The sequence below is a fragment of the Sceloporus occidentalis genome, unplaced genomic scaffold, assembly GCF_023333645.1.
Source record: "Sceloporus occidentalis isolate IW3139 unplaced genomic scaffold, rSceOcc1.0.p SCAF_4, whole genome shotgun sequence".
NCBI lineage: Eukaryota > Metazoa > Chordata > Lepidosauria > Squamata > Phrynosomatidae > Sceloporus > Sceloporus occidentalis.
This window is the reverse complement of record NW_028316984.1, coordinates 130,431,270-130,451,343: the sequence shown is the minus strand read 5'-3', so window position 1 is coordinate 130,451,343 and position 20,074 is coordinate 130,431,270. Positions and strand designations below refer to the sequence as shown.

Genomic DNA, 20,074 nt, shown 5'->3' with positions numbered 1-20,074 from the left:
AAGGTATAAGACGGATCTCTTCCAGTAGGTTGTTCCAAAGTCCAGGGGCCATCGCAGAAAGAGTTTTACAAGAGGTGGTTTTCAACCTGGTTTTGGGGTGTTCTAATATTTTGGTGCCAGATGTCCTGAGAGTGCGGGGTGGATTATGTAGGAAGAGGCGTTCCCTTAAGTAGTTCGGCCCAGGCCATATAGGGCTTTATAGGTAATAACCGACACTTTGTATTGCGCCCGGAAGCTAATCGGCAGCCAATGTAGAGATTTCAACACGGAGAGAGAGGCCTGGGGCTGCAAGGGCCGTGGAGGAGCCCAGGAGGCAGCCTGCCCAAGCCCTTCCCTTCGGCCGAAAGGGCCCCTTGGAGCCCTTTCGCCCGAAGGAAAGAGCCGAAGGGAAGGGCCTGGGACGGGTGCCCAAGCCCTTCCCTTCGGCCTCCCTCCCCTTCGGCCGAAGGGCCCCGAAGGGACCGAGGAGGAGAGGGCGGGCACATGCCTCCTCCTCCCTGCGGGGCTTCGGCAGACCTGAGGTGTCCTTCGGAGGACACCTCAGGCCTGGCGAAGCCCTGAGGAAAGGAGCAGGGGCCGCGCGCCTTTTGCTCCTGCCCCTCACGGACCCTTACTGGTCCCCAGTTATCTCTGAAAGGCAGCTAGTGGCCAAGAAAGGGCAGGAGGAGCAGGCCCGTGCCTGTCACCGCCTCTCCCAATTCCCCCCCACACACACACACTTCTAGCTGTCTCTCAGACAGCTGGAGGTCGGGAAAGGGAGCAGAGAAAGCCCCGCCCACGGAGGGTGGAAGCTCCGCCCCCGGTATGCAGCTCCGCCCCAGAGGGTGGAAGCTCCACCCCCGGCATGCGGCCCCGCCCCGGAGGATGGAAGCTCCCCCCTCCCGGCTTCGGCCCCCCAGTTGTCTGAGGGACAGCAACCCGGCCCCCGGCTCAAAAAGGTTGCCTACCCTTGATTTAACATATGGCTAAAGGGACATAGCAAGACATTTCTCCGATCCTCTTTGTTCTGCATCAGCCACAGAATGGCCATGGGTGGAGGCTGCAGCAGCTCAACTGTATGTTGTGGAGATTGGCCATTGCAGAGGGTGAATACCAGCCTTTGCAACAACTAAAAAAAGACATACAGAGGTATAAGGTGAATTTACACCTATATATGCCATTAACAGGATGCCAACCCATATGTGCACTGTGCCTATAACATCCTCTGCTAGCCAGTTCAGCAACTCCACCACAATATTCCCCATGAGTGGAAGACCCAACATGTGTATAATGGGCCCTTGTTAAATGATGGGGTTTGGTTCTAGGACCTTGCGTGGATACCAAAATCATCAAGTTCCATTAAATACAATGGCATAGGAAAGTGGTGTCCCTTACATAAAATGTTAAAATCAAGGTTTGCTATTTGGAATTTATACTTTAAAAAAAAACATTTTCAAGCTGTGGATGCTTGAATCTGTGGATAAAGAATCCATGGATACAGAGGGCCAACTGTACTGTCAAATTAGAAGATTTGTAGGCAGAAAATATTACAGGATTATACAGTGTGGCAAGTATCTACTCTCTTTCTCACCTGACTGTCTAAATAGACATAGACCAGCTTGACATTTCCATACAGAAACACACTTTGGGTGATGCCTCCATAGAAAGGGGAGGGAATCAGGAAGGCTTCTGAAAGAAAAAGAATAAAGCCAGTTAAACAGTGTTGCAACAGAACCAATATTTTTCACAAAATCCCATTTCAGACAGGTGATCAGTTTTTGTTGTACATTCAAGAAAACAACAAAATTAGCCAATATGAAGCAAGAGTGAAGAGGAAATAGAGAAATTTTGGAAAAGAGGTAACAGTGAGCTTGTGCAAGGGTAATCCAATCAACATGTTAACAAAAGCAATAAGGAAATTATATCTAGTGCACTCTAGACATTCTTTAAAAGTTGAATGAGATGACACATTACTCATTAATATCAGCCCCTTATTCTTTGTATCTTCAGAAGAAGGGAGAAGTGTAAATTCCTATAAGGAGATGAGCATTCACCCTTAGTGTCAGGAAAATGCACAGTGTTCTCCATTTGAACATAATCCAGAAATGCAGTGGGGAAAACAAGAATATCTCTCCAGTGCTTCCTTGCCCATCATTTCTGGAGATGGAGAGCACTTCAAGTGCCCTAGATGTATTGAATAAAATGGATGTTAAAAAACTAACTGGAAAGATCCAAAACCAGTTTCAACGAGATCTAAATGAACACAACTTCCTTCCCTATCTTCCCATTGTCTGCCGGATCAAATATCACCAAATTTTGACACATCATTTGCTAGCAAAAATGGGAGAGTTTCTATTGTTACACAGTCCAATAAAACCTATTCCTGCAACCCACACTTTCTCCATGAAATTCCAATCGGCGTAGACACTTGATATCACAAAATTAATGGATATCAAAATTGTTACACAAAGGATAGATTTACAAGCCCAGAAGGCCAAAAGTAGAGTGTAAGATCAAAGGACAACATACTGTATACAGATTTCTAATAATAAAGGTAGTACCAGAATACAAATTTTGGCATTACTCTTTGAGCCAATATGATTACCTCCACTTTTTTAATATACTTTACAGCAGTAGCATCTCATAGGATCAAGGTTCTCCAAACCTGTTCCGATTAACAGGAACTATTTAGTGAAAGTACATGGTAGTGTAGTGGTTTGAGCATTGGATTATGACTCTGGAGACTATGGTTTGAATGTCCCCTCATCCATGGAAAACTAGTGTAAGACCTTGGGCAAGTCACACTCTCTCAGCCTCAAAGGAAGGCAAAGGCAAACCTCTGCTGAACAAATCTTGCAGAACTGACTTGAAGGCACACAACAACAAATAGTATGTTGTTTCATGCACAAGCAAAATGCATGACAAAGTCTGACATAAATGCTACAGAAAGTATCAAAATTTTCATCATTATTCTCTGCAAAGCTCCTCCTTTGTTATCTTCTCATACATATATTAAATTGCTGAAGCAATTTCACTTACCTCCTGGATCACAGAGAACTGTAGCCAAAGAAGAAAACAGAGAGCCACAGCCATTTTGCACAATCACCTGCAGAAGAGATGTTGGGCCAGATGTTATTCCCAGTGAAAAGCAAGGACAAAAATCTTTTTTTTTTTAAATCCATGGCTTCCAATTAGATAAATTAAAATGAAGAGCTGGTCTGCTTATGGACTGAAAATGCTGCCCTCACAAGGGCCTGTTACAGACAGCCAAAATAAAGCTGCTTCGAGTCACAGTGGAGGTATGGTGTTTCAATGATGCATGCATCCTAAGAGTCCAGAAGCCACACCAAAGCCATGCTCCAGTCCTTAGGGCTGGAGCGTGGCTTTGGTGCGACTTCTGGACTTTTAGGACGCATGCATCATTGAAACACCATACCTCCACTGTGACTCGAAGCAGCTTTATTTTGGCTGTCTGTAACAGGCTAATATCAGCCTTTACAGGTGAGATATCAACCTTGAAAATGACTCAGCATATTATACAGATAAAAATTTAAATGCTCAACCAGAGAGAGCCCCAATCTGCATGAGGCAATTGGTTGAGGCATATGAACAACTCAAAGGCCTGTTACAGACTGCCAAAATAAAGCTGCTTTGGGTCTCTTTGGAGGTATGCAATTTAAATGATGCATGGGTCTGGAGGTCGCGCCAAAGCCACACTCCATTCCAGCTTTGGTGCAGCTTCCGGATTCTTAGGATGCATGCATCATTTAAATAGCATACCTCCAAAGAGACCTGAAGCAGCTTTATTTTGGCAGTCTGTAACAGGCCAAAAACTGGGAAGTTGTTATTTTGAGAGGACAAGCCACTTGTTGTCATCAGCATTTACTGCTTAACCATGGTCAAGTATGGGAAGTGAGTCAGAGACTTGCTTGGGGAAGGAGTTAGCTACATTGTAGCCCTCACTCACTTCAGCTCGCTGATAGAGTTTGGTGAAAAAGCCAGGCCAACATAGGTCTTTTACATGGGTGTTTAATGCGGGAGTTTTTGAGGGGGAATTTCAGAGTCCTGTTTCAGTGCCTACTTAAGTCTTCTGAATATGGACAGAGAGGTAGCTGCTGCAGTCACCTGCAACAGTTATGGTAGGCTTGTGTTCTTGCCTATGGATGTAGGTAACCTCCTCTGCACCAAGTGCAAGTTGGAAGAGAAGGTCCAGCAGCTGGAGGCTCAGGTATGTACACTTCAGCATATTTGGGAGCAAGAGGTTTTCCAGGATAGAAGATAATGGACAGTCCTGGATGGGGAACACACAGAGGAAGTTTCTGGGGGGAGATCAGTTTCATTACACAGGAGGTAGACAGTTGGAGGAATGTGACAAGTAGAAGTAGGGAACCCAGGGATTGTTCTGGGAGCTTGCAGCTATAGAACCAATTTGAAGCCCCCTCCTTTAATAGGAATGATCAGGAAGAGCAGCAGGGACATTTCTCAGGGAAAAGTGCAGGGGACCATGGGAGTACCGCCACATGGAATAGCCACTGCCAAGCCTCTGAGGAAGTGTGTGGTGGTGGTGTGAGGAACTCCTTGCTGAGGGGAACAGAATCAGTGGTTTGTGAGCCTGACAAGATGTCTTCTGGCAAGGGATGGGTTGCACCTCACACCAGATGACAGAAACGTTTTTGCCAACAGTCTCACGAACTTGACCAGGAGGTTTTAAAACTGAGTTATGTGGGGGGAGGGAGACAGTATTTTGGAAGACAGGAGTTCATCAAAGGCTAGAGATGATAATCAAACTGGTGTAGAGTGAATAAGGCAAATAGAGCAAGGACTCAACAGTGGAAGGGAAAAAACTTTACACATAAGCTAATTTCTCACTTATAGAATGACTCCCAAAGACAGAGTGTTTCATTGCTCTTCTATGTCCATCACAGTAACCAAGAAAGCTGGAAGAGGACAAAGTCATCTACCCCACCAGCACAACCTGTGTAGATATATGGCTTGTCTCCCCACTGTAGTAACATTTGTGGGATGCAGGTTAATAATTTGTGAGAGTTAAAACCTAGCAGTTTAATTTGAAGTAAATTTTTGACTTCTTTTTTGTCAATAAGACAATCAGAAAGAATAAGAAATATTGTTATTCATATTATTATTCATTGTGTATAATGTTATAAGTTTGAAAATTCAATTTAAAAAAGAAATTAATGCATTTAATTACATAATCATGAAAAATACCCATTATAAAAGTCAGGTCATGAACATAACCTCTGGTTATTTTTTACACCTTGCCAGTAGGTAGGCAGTCAGAGCAGAGGTAAATGTATATTATATATAAATTTAAACAAAGCACCTCAGCTCACAACATTCAATTTAATGGCTACAATATGGCTTTTCAGTGTTTGGTGTGACAGATAGTTATTTTAGATAAAGCTGTTTGACAGTGAACATCAATACATTTCTGGGAACAAACAAACAAACTAGGATGTAAGTTGACCTACATTTTCTGCTTTAAGAGGTGCAGGTGCTTTACAGTAATAGGTCAAAAATCGAGCCACTTCTTCTCGCAAGCTGAAGGAGACATAAAAGCAACCATGGAATTACTTTTTGCAAAACTTGACTCTGCTCTAAAGCTGTACTATAGAAGATCAAAAAGGGGTTATGATAAATATCGTTCCTGAACCAACCAGAAAACATGTTCATTGGCTTTAAACAGCTACCACTAGGCTACCTAGTCAGCTAAAGTCAGAGTGAGTGTGTTTTTCCCCAATATAAGGCACATTTACATAGTAGTGACTGGAAATGCCAGTCTCCTTCTGGCCAAGTGTCAGCCTATCCTCTTTGACTTCCCCCTTAAATTTAAAGCCTCAAGCATGACTCTTAGCAGTTTCAGTGAGTGACAAGAGATGTATTCCATGGGTCTATCAATCAGAACTTTTTGTTGTTTTTTTCATCATCATCACCATTTCCTCCTCTATGCAAACCTTGTCTTTCCCCTCAAATAAGATGGCTTACAAATTGTTGTTGTTTATTGCCCTTCAGTCAGGCTCGACTCATAGTGACCCTAAAACACCCAGGGGTAGCCGTGTTGGCCGTGTTGACAAAACCCACCAAACAGTAATACTGTATTGGGCCAACCAAAATGCACAATATACATGTTGAAAGCTTTCAAAGTTACACTGGCTTCTTCCGCAGGTAAGGTGTTAAAAACCATACAGGAAGAAAAAAAATTGAAGATGTTTGTCTTAGACCTGCATTTTGCTATCTTTGTGCTTAGTTCAGATATTATGGAATGGTATTCTTGCAGGATGGAACCTCAGCCTTCTGTGGCTACAGGGAGAGTCTCAAAGTCCAGGAAAATTAATATCTATTTGCAACATAAAAAGGATACTTCATTAGCAATCCAATGTCTCCATCCTTTGTGAGGCCTCATGACCCTTTCTAGGTGGAAGACACTGAATTTCTCAAGAAGCCTTCATGTTTTTGCAATTGTAAAACAATTTTTCCCCAAAATTTTGGACTGGATTGGCATGTTTTACCTCAACATTACCTAAAGTTTTCCTGATGCAAAAGCATGAAGGCTTCTTGAGAAATTCAATGTCCTCCACCTACAAAGGGGCCTGTGGCCTCACAAAGCATGGAGACATATTGGATTGCAAAGGATTGTGCATTTTGCTTGACCTGATAAAAGGATCAGTGTTTGGTGGGTTTTTGTTGTCATGGTGACCCTGTGGATGAGACATCTCCATGACCCCATGTCTTCCACTGCTCTGCTTAGGTTTTGTAGACCCATGCCCATGACCTCCCTAATTGAGTCTAGCCCTCTGATGTGTAGTCTTCTTCTCTTTCTACTATCTTCAACCTTTCCTAGAATTATTTTATTTTCTGATGAGTTGTGCCTTCTCATGATGTGCCCAAAGTATGACAAAGTATGACCTATTCATTTATTTGTGTCTTTTGGCTGTCCTTGAATAGATTAAGTCTGAACTCTCACTGGAAACCCAGATAATGAAAGTGAGGCTGTCTTACTTTGGGCACATTATGAGAAGGCACAACTCATCAGAAAAGAAAATAAGCAGCCTGGATTGGGTTTCTTTACATGCCTAGGTTGAGGCAGTTGCGGAGGGGAAGAATAATTGCAGTCTTGGCACTGCCAGGAGGAAAGAGTTTCCTTTGCTTGCTTAGAATAGTATTGTGAGGGGGAAGAAGAAACTGGAATCTTGGTGTTTTGATGTAGCTGGAAGGAAGAGTTTCCTTTGCTTGCTCAGGTGGAGGGGTTCTGATAGAAAGGAAACAAAAGGGTAATAGAAACAAGGCCAAAATGGGTAACTTTGCTAAGCATGCTGCAGCAGTAAAAATGACAAAGAATCTTTTGGCAAGGACAGAGTGGTAAGAGAGAACTCAGTGGGCATTTTGTAAATGACTTTTGGGAGCAGGGGGCCTTTTTAGTGTATTTGATTGCTGTACTGGAGATGTGTTGCCTCTTCTATTGTGCCCTCTGCAACTGCAGCAGAAGGTCCAGCAGGGGATGGGCTACCTCTCTGTGTTTCCTGATGTGCACTCTCCATCTGGGAAGCCTGCTGGAGAAGGTAAAGCAGAAGAGCATAGTTCTTTCCATTTGCTCTCTGTCTGTATGCACCTCTGAAGAGGAACTATTGCCTAATGCCAAACCAGCTCATCCCAACCAAGTCCTCTTGAGATCAGCAATTCCTGCCTCTTCTGGTACCTCTGGAGAGCATTTGGCACATTTTTCTAGCCTGGAAACAGTGAACTTTGATGTTTTATACATTACACCTCTATAAAACTGGTGGTGGTTTGTGTAAAATTGTTAACCAGGGTTCAAATTTTGCTCAGCTATGGAAATCAACTGAGTGACCTTCGGCAAATCCTACTTTCTTAGCCTTAGAGGGCAACGGCAAACTTCCTCAGAATAAATCTTGCTAAGCAAAGCCTAGGAAAGGGCCACCATAAATCAGAGTTGCCATGAAGCCACATAACAACAATACCCTCCATTCCATTGCCCTACTCTACTGGTTTTCCATTCACTCCCCACCAAAAAGATGCTAAGTGTTCTGAGTATGTCCAGTCTTTACTGGGCTATTTTTGTGTTCCCACTAGTCAAGTCCTGGAAGTAGAGGTAGGCGCTATCTTGTACTTTTGCGAACTTCAATCCAGCTGATAGTTCTTTTTTGGGTGGTGCTGTTTTGACTTCATAAGGACCAAGGTTTAGATATAGATGATTATTAACAGGTAAACTAATTTGATAAAACTTCAAAGGGTCAAATACTCCATATGTCAACCTTTGATAATCAATTCTTTTCTCACATATCATAATTTAGTAAACTCTGCAATCCTCTTCATGTCCTGTGTTTTCTTTCCAAAACAAAACAACCACATTTCCTTTGTTGCTTCTAAGTAGTGCTACTGATCTTCACCCTTAATTTTTAAAGGAACTTCAACAAGAACAATAATACTAATTCTCCTTACCTAGTTAACACATATGGAGAAAAAAGGGTGAACACATTCTCAAAGATTCAGAGCACAGCGTACTTACAACATGTGGCCCTTCCAGTCTGGATATTGCAGCCATGGAGGCTCCATGACATTCATGTCACTTTGCGTTAACTACCAGCAATGAGAAGGAGAAGAAATTATCACTAAGGGAATAATCAGAAATGGAAAGCTAACCATGAACCAACAGAACCTAATACTTAGGACAATACTTTCTGACTTTAGCTGAGGTTTATTCTTACATATTTTTTAAAAGGTGCACACACAACCCCGCCAAGCCCCCAAACAATCACTATGGCCCCATACAGACAGGCCAAAATAAAGCTGCTTCAGGTCACTTTGGAGGTATGCTGTTTAAATGATGCATGTGTCCTAAGAGTCCAGAAGCTGTGCCAAAGCTGTGCTCCAGCCCTTAGGACTGGATCATGGTTCTGGCATGGCATCCGGCCTTTTAGGATGCATGCATACCTCCAAAGTGACCCGAAGCAGCTTTATTTTGGCTTGTCTGTATGGGTCCTATTTTACCTCCATCAAGCACTCCATACCATTTAATTTCATTGGAATAAGAATATCATTACAAATGGCAAATGCTATGTAAGCATTAAATTTGTGGGATAAGCAATGGATTGACACCCTTGAATCAAAGCACCCACAATTTAAAATCTGAAGCAAATCCTGGACATTTAAAGAAAAACTACCAGGTTAACAAAAAATATTCTTCCCTTTCTTTGACAGGGTGAGATACAATGGGCCCTAGGATCTGCTAAGGTTTAGTTCTAGAACACTGTCCCCCACACCCATGGATATCAAAATCTGTGGATGTTCAAGTCCCATTAAATACAACCAAACAGTAAAATGTCTCTTATATAAAACAGAAAAATCAAGGTTTGCTTTTTGGGATATTTTAAAAAATATATATTTCCAAGCCATGGATGTCAGCCTTACTGTATTCTGGGTAAGGATTAAGTAATATTCTAGGATGTTGGACTTGATTATTTTTAAAGTCCTTTCCACTTCCAGCACTTTTCAACTGTTAGTCCTCAGATGTTATGGACTTCAGCATGCAGAATCCCAGACCACTGGCTATGCTGGCTGGGGATTTTGAGGAGCTGAAGTTCAAAATATTCGGGTCAGTCACTGAGAACTATTTTATGTGAGCTCTGGAAGTAGATAATGTTTATCTAGACATCCCTGCTGCTCTTTTTTAAAGGAGGAGGTTGTCAAGGCACCTTTCTCAATTCTCCACTGCTTCCTTTGCCTGCGGTTTCCCCCCACTTCCTCCAAGAAAAGCTGAAAACATACATACTACAGGGGAGAAAGGAGACAGTAGAGGTTTGGAGGAGAAACAGGGCAGTAAGTGGTCTCACAGCTTTGACAGAGATATAGGGGATATATAGGTAGACAACAAACAATCACAGAAAGATGCCATTTCCCCCCACCAAACGACAAAATGGGAGAAGTTCATAAACTACCCGAGCAGAAGAGTAAAGATCCAACTAGTATTAGAATTAAAGTGCAAATGAACAAGAGTGATCTGGAAAGCTACAATTACAGCTTGAAATGCATTTAAAATGGTCTTACCCGCTTGGACATCAGATCAAAGCAGAGTTTATTCTCACTTGTGCCAAAATTAATGATACCCTGGAGACAGACATAGAGGTTTTGTGAAGGCAAACAATCCATCTCTGTACATATAAGTCTTCAGTATTAGCTGGCATCACACAATGCCATCTCAAACGTCATTTCCATAGAAAATCAGTAAACATTCTCATAAATATTCTCTGTGTGAACAGGAGAGTTTGTTTGTTTTTTGAAAAGGAGCAGAGCAAATTAGCACTTCATAGAAGAATATTTTAAATATCAATTATGAAAGTAAATAGCCAGTAATTTGTTGTGCAAGTCATTTGTGAATGTAACTGACCTTATAATCAGTTTTAGAGTGAGGTTTCCACAATGGCGGGTTCCAGAATTTATCCCACTACATAAATTATATGAGAGACTTCAGTTCTAATTTGTCTATATTTATATAGCCCAGATGCATGTTTCCCAATTAATGCTATGCCATGCCACTGATTTATTATCATCCATAACAGCCTTATTTTTCATACAATATAAAAAGAAAATGCAAGATAGCATCTTCCTTTGAGAGAGTAACTTAGACCAGATGCTGCTTTTACCAAGATACAAGCATTATGTATTATGATATATTATATCCTATCTCTATAAAGTTCATGGGCTTATTCCATTGTTTCCTCACAACAACCCAGTTGAGGTAGAACAGATGGAGAAATTATGAGCAGCCCAATGGACCCAGTAAGCTTCATGGCTAGGCGAACACTTGAACTCAAGACTGTCCTGTCCAATTCAATATGATGAAATACACTAACCATCATGAAATAACAAATCACAGATAACAAAACTATTAATAGAAATTAATACTGAATTAAGGCGCGTTACAGACCGCCCAAAACGGGTAGTCTGCCACCACCGCCATTTGCAGCGCAGAGGAGCCCCAGCGTACAAATCACGCGGCTCCTCTGCGCTGCAAAAAAAAGCCCCAAAATGGTGCTCCTCTTTGCGGCGCGGTTATGACACCGTGAGGCACCAATGGCGCACTCGCAGCATCATTTGCGCTGTGCAATGTGCAGACGCAACGCATCTGCTATGTCAATATGGCGGCCCCCGTGTGGATGGGTGCCGCCATTTTGTACGGACTCGGTCCGTACTAGGGTTCTCAACCCTACTACGCCTCTTCCTAACCCTAATATGCCCCTTCGGCGCGTCTGTAACGCGCCCAGGGTCGCTATTAGTGAAGGAAAGAGGAACTTTCAAGGACATAATGCTAAAAATGAGAGTAAACACCCTTAGCTCTAATACTAATGCTGTGATAAGTTTAAAATAGCATGGAAATAGCAATAGCAAGTACATTTCTATACAGTTTATCAGTGCACTTAAGCACTCCCTAAGTTTACAAAATGTAAGCTAACTGCCCCCAACAATTTGGATACTCATTTTAGCAACCTCAGAAGGATGCAAAATGGTGATGTTTTTCCCTCTTCATGCTACTCTGGGAGCTATTCAGAACTGAAAAATGAAGAATTAAATGTGCAAAATACATGTGAAGTGAGAGAAAATGTTGTTGATATTATTCTGGAGAGAAAATTGTGGGATCCTTCAAACTTCAGTGGAGTGCAGAAACTTAGGTGCAAAACACACTACAGAGATAATCCAGCTTGAGACCGCTTTACCTGCCCTGGCTCAATACCAGAGAATCCTGGGAACTGTAGTTTTGTGAGACATTTAGCCTTCTTTGGCTTGAAGCCCCAAGGACACCCCTTTCCAGGCTGCAGGGAAGCGGCCTTTTGCTGCTTCCCCGCAGCCCGGAAAGTGGCGGATCGGGGCCTCAGCGGCTGCTGGTCTAACCACTGAGGCCCCGATACACCGGGGAAAGGGGCGGGTGCAGACCGCCCCAAACGGGCAGTCTGTAACCCGCCTTTGTTAGAGAGCTCTGTTTCGGCAATAAATTACAGTTCCCAGGATTCCCTAGTACAGAGCCAGGACAGTTAAAGCGGTCTCAAATTGGATTACAGTGCTACCTCGGGTTACGAAATTAATTCGTTCCGCGGCGCCGTTCGTAACCCGATACATTTCGCAACCCGAAAAGGCTTTCCGTTAGCGCTGGAAAGCCGCTAGCCGCGCTTCGCATTTGAATTTCGCACCGAAACGCGCCGAAATGAATTTCGTAACCCGAAAAATCTTTCGTTACCCGGAACAGTTTTTTCCAATCTAACTTTTTCGTACCCCGGAAATTTCGTAACGCGATCAATTCGTATCCCGGGGTACCACTGTATTTCTGTAATGTGTTTTGGACCTTACTTTGATTAAGGCTGCATCAGCACTACAGAAATAATGCAGTCTGACACAGCTTTAACTGTCATGGCTCAGTTCTATGGAATCCTGGGATTTGTAGTTTGTTGTGGCATAAGTGTCAGGGAAGACTACAAATCCCTGAATTTTATAGCACTGAGCCATAGCAGTTAAAGCAGTATCAAACTGCATTATTTTTGCAGCACACATTACCTCTAAGTTTTTGTAATATAGAAAGTGTACACAAATGTTTCTGGCATTATCATCATGACCACAACAAACAACCCTTCAGTCAGAACTGAGCAGGTAGTTTCAGCAATGGAGGTAGAAGTAAATGGCCATAGCATACAACGAGGTCTTTCTGGACTAGGGCTATCATGAGGCAAACTATTCAGAGACACAACTAAGAATATGTAACTGTAAATTTTCTGGTAAAGTTAAGACTCTTCTTGAATATCTTGGATGATTCTACCTGTTATTTAAAATTAGGGCCAAACTAAGTATTACTTTAATTATGTGGCTAGCAACAATGCCTGGGGTTACTCTTGGTTTTTATCAGGACTACAAAGTGCAGGGAAGAGAGGTTTTATCATTACCTCCTGAAACACAATATGGGCAAAAATACATTCTTCCCAATTGTAACAGTTAGCAGGCATGGGGGAAGCTACCAGATGCACCAATGTGAGTTATACTGTAATACTAACTTTCACCTTGTGGGAGAGGGAATCTGAGGCTCCCGGGAAAACAATATCATCCCCCTACTCACTTTTATTTATTTATTTTACAAAAACTATTGCTAACCATGTTCCTATGACTTCTAGGATTCTCCAACTAGGAACTAAGAAACAGCATTTTTGTTAAGGCATTCTTTTTTCACTCTCTGCAAATCCTTTCCGTCCGCGGAACTTTAAATCTAATCCCTTACAGCCCCAAAGTAGGCAAAGTTCCTGAGAAATACAGGACATCAACTTCAATAAGGCTTGCTCCCAAGTAAGTTTACACAGAATAACAGCCTTGGAACACACTGGCACCAGCTAAAGCTGTGATGAATCCAAATTCTTCCCGGATTTTCCTAAAATTTACTTAGGGCTATCATCACTCTGGCCTAACTTTGTACAGCATACTAGCTGTGTCTTGGGAGGTTTGGGCTTGGCGCGTCTCTTCTCCCTCGCTGGTGTCTTGCTCCCCCCCACTCTTTTTCCTTCTGCTGACTGATCTTAGAGTCTGCAGAGTGGTTGTGCAGGTAAGTCCTTCTGCTTGCTGAGTTCTGAGATCATCCAGCAGGAGGGGGTTTATGCTGCCAAAATGCAAGTTTGACTGACACAAGAGGCTTCTGCCTATTCCTAACCCCTACAGCCACCACATCTTTGAGTTAGGACCCCACTGCCCATTTCGAGCCAAGACTCATAACTGCATTTCCCTCCCCTGCACCAACATTAAATCAAATGTTGAAATATAGTTGCCTGATAAGAGAGACTTGCCTTTTTTGTTGCTTCTTCTGTTGGTGTGTAAATAATAATTAAAAAGGATGATCAGCAAAGTGATAATTACTTTTTTCAAACATGTAGCAAAAAGACTGGCACTCACGTTGGGATTTTTGTCTTCATCATACTTGTCAGCATGATAAGCACTATAACCTTCTTCTGCTGAGCCCCAGCAGATGCTAGCAATGCTGCCTCGGACAGAGAGGTAGGGGCTGCTTTGGAAATCATTATGGTTGTAGAAACTGTATACATTGGTTGTCCTGTCCAAAGTGGGTCGCCCTAGCTGTGAGGTCTGTCCTTCCTCCTGGACCCGTTCTCCTGCTCCTGGGCTTTCTGAAAATGTTTGGTTAAGCTCCATACCCTGAGGCTGTCCACTTGCAGAGGAACCAGTATTGCTCTGTTTTAAGATGCTGAGCATCTGGGCAAAAACATTGAACATGCGGAATTCATGGTCCCGTTCCAGTTCAAAACGACGCTGCTCAAGCTGCATCCGCCGCTCCTCTACCTCCAGGTCACGCTGGAATCGACGTTCTTCCATTTGCAAAAAGCGTTCTTCCATTTCCCTCTGTGCAGTTAGGGTCTTCAGCAAGAGTGCATCCAGGGGATCCCTCAGCCTCTGGGCTTTCCGCTTCTTCCTCAAGTAGTGCAAAGTGGAAAAACCAGGTCGCGGCCCAAGACTTTGGATCCGGGAGGAAGAAGCCATATTGGGCTCACTGAAACCTAAAAGTAGACAGACAAAAGAAACCATTTATAGAAATAACAACAGCAATACTGCATCTGAAAAAGTGAGTTTATATCCATGAAAGCTCATACTAAAATAAAAACCAGTTAGTCTTAAAGGTGTTGCCACATTTCTCCCCCCCCCCCCCCTTTTATGCTACAGAATAAGATGCGTACCTCCCAAATGGAAAACTTTTTTGCCACTTTGCAAAATGGCAGCCCTCCCCCACATAATTCAGTTACAGGGGCTGGCTGCAGTGGCTCAGCCATGAAGGTGCTTCTAACACTCAAAGATATTACAGTCCCAGAGGTCTTTAGTCATAGTTATGGACAATACCAAATAATGGATTACGTTGTACTTATTCTTTTTTCTTTTTAAATTAAATTATTATAAATATTGGAGAATTCAAAAGTGACTTTGAGATACTTCCCCTTTCACTTCACAGGTAAAAGTGTAAGTGGAATCTATTGGCAGTTTGAGGAGTCTCATAGAATCATAGAATCGTAGAGTTGGAAGAGACCACAAGGGCCATCTAGTCCAACCCCATTCTGCCATGCAGGAACTCTCAATCAAAGCATTTTAATCCTTTTTATAATCTGAGTAATAGATATTGTTTTGATCAATATTGCTATGTTTCTGATTTGAATATAAAATGAAATCATGCCACAGTGTGTAAAAACTGGATATTTTAATTTTAATTTGATCTAATTTAATTTGACCTCAAGACTAAAGGCGATGAAATGACCATAACAACTACAAATAAAACGACTGTGTGCAATAGTTGCAAACTTCATCAACGAAGGGGCTACTGTACCAAAGAAATCACAGATCTTTAAGATAATGTCCACTGAGGCATTAATTATCTTGCCATACCTATTTCAAGCAGTAACCAAAAGCTCAGTTTTAGATACTCTCTGGTTTTACAGCTCCCACTTTTCATGCTTGAATAAAATTAAAACTCTAAGGTGATACATCTTTTCAAGCTAAAGAACTAGATGCCTTCAACTGTTTCAATTTGGCAGGGAGAGTCCTGATTAATCTTCTATCCTTCCACTTTTTCAGCTGTTTCTCAAATGTCCCAGTTTCACGCTCCCTCTTTTCCCTCAGCTTACTTCTCTCGCTGCAGACTGAGTTCAAAGTGCAAAAGCAGTTTCCCCAAAAAGTAGTTAAGTCAACAGAGGGGAGAGGAAAGGAAGGGCAGAACTGTGCAGATAGCTGCAGCCTCTCCTACCTTGTATGTTCTTCCTCATCACTAAATTCTGTCACCAGGACAAAACACATTTCCCAGTTTTCATAAGTGAAATGTTGGAAAATATGAAACTGCGATGTCAAACTAGCAAGAGTGACTAACGTGCAGAGAGGGCTGCCAGATCATAACCTGAAGATTTCCTCTACCACTATTGTTATATCTGCTGATGAAAGAGAGGTCAAGACTGTCTCAGCCTATGTTTCACATAATGCTTTTTACTACACCTCATCCCAGATGCTAGTATGAGCAGAATTCCAGTTGTACAAGACAGCAGAAACGAAAGGGAAGAGACATGAGGAATAATGGGACTTCCATTTCAATATGGGAACTATCAGACCGCAACCTGCCAAGTAAACTAGTAAGGCAAATTGAGTGTATTTCTCTAGTCCTTATCTGCAGAATACAACCAGCAAGTTCAGAGATAGAAATCCCAGTCCATCTCAAACATCTCTGCCCAAGAGGCCCCTGGGCATCACAGTATATTTCTCCTTTCTTGTTGCATCCACCACACATAGGGCCAAAAGCTATGGTGTTGCTGTGTGAGTGATGACAACAGGTAACCATCTATTTGAGGGGTGGGGACTCTTCAGCCCTCCAAAGGTTGTACTGCAATTTCTCACCACTGAGTAAGAAGCAGGTGGCTGAGAGCTGAAGTTCAACCTCTGGAGAGCTGCAAAATCCCCAGCCCTGAACTGCCATGAAGAAGGCTACAGTCTGGAAAAAGCCATGTCAGAACAAATGTGTTGTTATTATTATTAACCTTTATTATCACAGGACTCTTTAGTTCCTTTTGCTGCCACAGTCAAACGGGACTACTATTCCATTGGGAAATGCAGTTAATAGTGGTAGTTTCTTTGCTGAAGAGCCGTAGCAACTGGCTGCAAGGCACTGGGGGCCAAATCTAGATCTACTCCAAACAAAAAGGGGGGGTGGGGGGTGCGTGAAACAATTTGTGGTGCCAAAATGCCATCCAGTCAACAGACTAGTATCCTCCCTTCCCCTCACTTGCCTCACAGGGATATGTCAACAAGGTGTGTAAACCTTGGCCTACTCAAGATTTGAGAAGAGGCTCTGCTAAGCTTGGGAAAGTGGCTTTGGGGGACTAGGTCTTCAGTCCCCAGGGGATTCTGGGAGCTGTAGTCCCCAAGAGTCACTTCCCCAAGCTCTGGCTTTGGCATGAGGGGAAGCGCCACTCCCACCTGAAGGCCAGAGGGCCTCTGCTAAGCTTGGGAAAGTGACTCTGGGGGACTACATCTCCCAGAGGCCCTATCAGTGACCATGATAGCTAGGGGATTCTGGGAGCTGTAGTCCCCAGAAGCGCCTTCCCCCAAGTCTGAGGAAGAGGCTGTCCTTCGTACCTGAGGGCGAGACGCTTGTGTCGAGGGGGGCCTCCCCTCTGGAGGCGGGGGAGCCCTCCTGCGACCTCTCCGCCTCCTGCTCCTCCTCGGCCGAGTCCCCCGGAGGAGGAGGAGGGAAAGGGGGCTGAGGCCGGAGTCCCTGCTCTCCCTCCTCCTCCTCCTCCTCGTCCACCTCCTCGCACTTGATCTCCATGAGCTGGACGGGGGACTGCGGGGCCGGGAAGGCCAAGGAGGCGGAGGCAGGGGGCCCCGAGGGCCGCGGAGGAGGAGGAGGAGGAGGAGGGGGCCCGGCAGGGAGGCCGCCGCCGCCGCCGCCGCCGTTGTGGGCCAAGGGCTGCCTGCCGGAGAGGACGCGGTCCATGGCGCCGTAGAACTTCCAGGCCCTGGCCCCTGCTCCGGCTCCTCTCGGGGCGGCCTTGGGGTTGTCCTTGACCCGCCGGTACTCCAGCTTCATCTTCTTGATCTTCTCCCGGCACTGGTCGCCCGTGCGGTGGACGCCCTTCCCGCGCAGCACCTCCGCGATCCGGTTGAAGACGTGCTGGTTGCGGAGGCAGCTCTCCAGCTCCGCCTGCACCGCCGCGTCCGCCCACAGCCCCAGCAGCGCCCACACCTCCGCCTCCGACCAGTTGCTCCCGCGCTCGTAGCGCTTCCCGCGGAACTCCATCCACCCTCCCTCCCTCCCTCCCTCCCTCCGGGGCAGGCGGCAAGAAACAAAGACAGCGCCCAGGGAGGCAAGGCAAGGCAAGGCAAGGGAGAGCGCGCTTGGAGCGGGTTCGGCCCGGGTTAGATCCCGCGTATGGCGCCCTTCGCTCCGAGGGTCTGAGTCGCCAGGGCCGCCATTTCGCGCCTTCTCTGCAAAGGCCTCCGTTTAGAGCGCTTTGGCTCGGCTCCTCCTTGCGAGGCGCATCTATATAGACATCTTTATAGTCATGGCTATATATATCTCTATATCTACACAGACATATATATATATATATATATATATATATACGTTGGGATGTTAAGAGGCGAAGGCAGCCCTGGAGCAATGGAGAAGGCAGAGGCCCCTTCACATCCGGTGTGACGGCACATGCGTGCTGACTTTATTCCGGGATAAACTTTGGCCCGCGTCAATCACAACGAGCTCGAGGGGGCGGGGCTGCGGCACAGCAACAAGGGGGCGGGGACTGATGAAGCCCCGCCCCCTCCACGCGCTTCCTGCTTGGCTTGGAATCTGTGAGGGCGGCGCAGCGGCCGAATGCCTGTACTGTGCTCAAGAAAGCATAGGCTTCCCACTGCAATGATAGAATCAGAATGGTAGAGTTGCAGACCCAAAGGGCCAGCCAGTCCAGCCCCTTTATTCTGCCATGCAGGAACTCTCAAAGCACCCCAGTGACAGATGGCCATCCAGCCTCTGCTTAAAGACCTCCAAGGAGGGAGACTGCACTACACTCAGAGGGAGTTTGTTCCACTGTTGGACAGCCCTTAATGTCAGGAAGTTCTTCCTAATGTTGAGCTGGAATCTCTTTCTCTGTAGCTTGCATCCATTGTTCTGGATCCTGTTCTCTGGAGCAGCAGAAAACAAGCTTGCTCCCTCCTCAATATGACATCCCTTCAAATATTTAAACAGGGTGATCATATCACCTCTTAACCTTCTCTTCTCCAGGCTAAACATCCCCAGCTCCCTGAGTCATTCTTCATAGGGCATGGCTTCCAGACCCTTCACCATTTTACGTAGGGTTGCCATAAGTCAGGACTTCCAAACAGGGACAAATGTAGGACAAATGTAGGACAAAATGATCAAATGTAGGACCCATTTTTTAAAAATGGAGGGCATGCAAAAAATTGATTATTTTTGAAAAATTTTTCATATAAATGCATGTTTCTTAGGCATGCTCAAAATGGAGGACATTTGCAATTATTCCTAGACAGATGGCAGAAATGCGCTTCCCTTTCTGGCCAAAAACCAGAAGAGGAGGAAGAGTGGAAGAAGCAGAGGAGGAGGAAGAGGAGGAAGAAGAGGAGGAGGAAGAGTGGAAAAGGAGGAGGAGGAAGAAGAGGAAGTAGAGAGGAAGAAAAAGGGGAGGAACAGGGGAAGGATGAGGTGGAGGAGGTGGAGAAGAAGAGGAGGAGGGAGAAGATGAAGAAGAAGAGGAGGAGGAGGAGGAGGAAAGAAGAAGAAGATGAAGAAGAAGGGGGAGGAGGAGAGGAGGAAGAAGAAGAGGAGAGGAAGAAGAGGAGGAGGAGGAGGAAGATGAAGAAGGGGGAGGAGGAGAAGAGAGGAGGAAAAGAAGAGGAGGAGAGTAAGAAGAAAATGAAGAAGAGGAAGAAGAAGAGGAAGAAGAGGAGGAGGAGGAGAGGAGGGCGGAGGAGGCAACAAGGCAGGGGAAAAGGGCTTCGCTGAGGCGAAGCCCTTTCCCCCTGTCAGGCCGCCTCCCTGGCCGGCGGAGGAGGCGGCAAGGCAGGGGAAAAGGGCTTCGCCGAGGCGAAGCCCTTTCCCCCTGTCAGGCCGCCTCCCTGGCCGGCGGAGGCGGCGGCAAGGCAGGGGAAAAGGGCCTCGCCGAGGCGAAGCCCTTTCCCCCTGTCAGGCCGCCTCCCTGGCCGGCGGAGGCGGCGGCAAGGCAGGGGAAAAGGGCCTCGCCGAGGCGAAGCCCTTTCCCCCTGTCAGGCCGCCTCCCTGGCCGGCGAAGGCGGCGGCAAGGCAGGGGAAAAGGGCCTCGCCGAGGCGAAGCCCTTTCCCCCTGTCAGGCCGCCTCCCTGGCCGACGGAGGCGGCGGCAAGGCAGGGGAAAAGGGCCTCGCCGAGGCGAAGCCCTTTCCCCCTGTCAGGCCGCCTCCCTGGCCGGCGAAGGCGGCGGCAAGGCAGGGGAAAAGGGCCTCGCCGAGGCGAAGCCCTTTCCCCCTGTCAGGCCGCCTCCCTGGCCGGCGAAGGCGGCGGC

At 45.4% G+C, this 20,074-nt stretch overlaps 1 protein-coding gene across 2 annotated transcripts in view; it reads right to left on the bottom strand.

Annotated features, from left to right (window-relative positions):
• The window catches only part of LOC149314611 (1-aminocyclopropane-1-carboxylate synthase-like protein 1), a 33,149-nt gene extending 15,328 nt beyond the window's left edge, over nucleotides 1-17,821 (bottom strand). Inside the window, exons 1-7 of one of the 2 annotated variants that reach the window (XM_089521482.1) lie at nucleotides 17,158-17,821; nucleotides 13,933-14,549; nucleotides 10,060-10,119; nucleotides 8,522-8,592; nucleotides 5,469-5,538; nucleotides 3,019-3,085; nucleotides 1,571-1,668 (exon numbers count right to left, since the gene is read on the bottom strand). In XM_089521482.1, coding sequence (XP_089377608.1) covers nucleotides 1,571-1,668; nucleotides 3,019-3,085; nucleotides 5,469-5,538; nucleotides 8,522-8,592; nucleotides 10,060-10,119; nucleotides 13,933-14,549; nucleotides 17,158-17,821 — 1,647 coding nt within the window. Of the gene's footprint in view, nucleotides 1-1,570; nucleotides 1,669-3,018; nucleotides 3,086-5,468; nucleotides 5,539-8,521; nucleotides 8,593-10,059; nucleotides 10,120-13,932; nucleotides 14,550-16,559; nucleotides 16,583-17,157 lie in introns of those variants that run through there. The other variant, XM_089521483.1, reaches the window with a different exon arrangement.
• Between the last annotated feature and the right edge of the window lie 2,253 nt (nucleotides 17,822-20,074).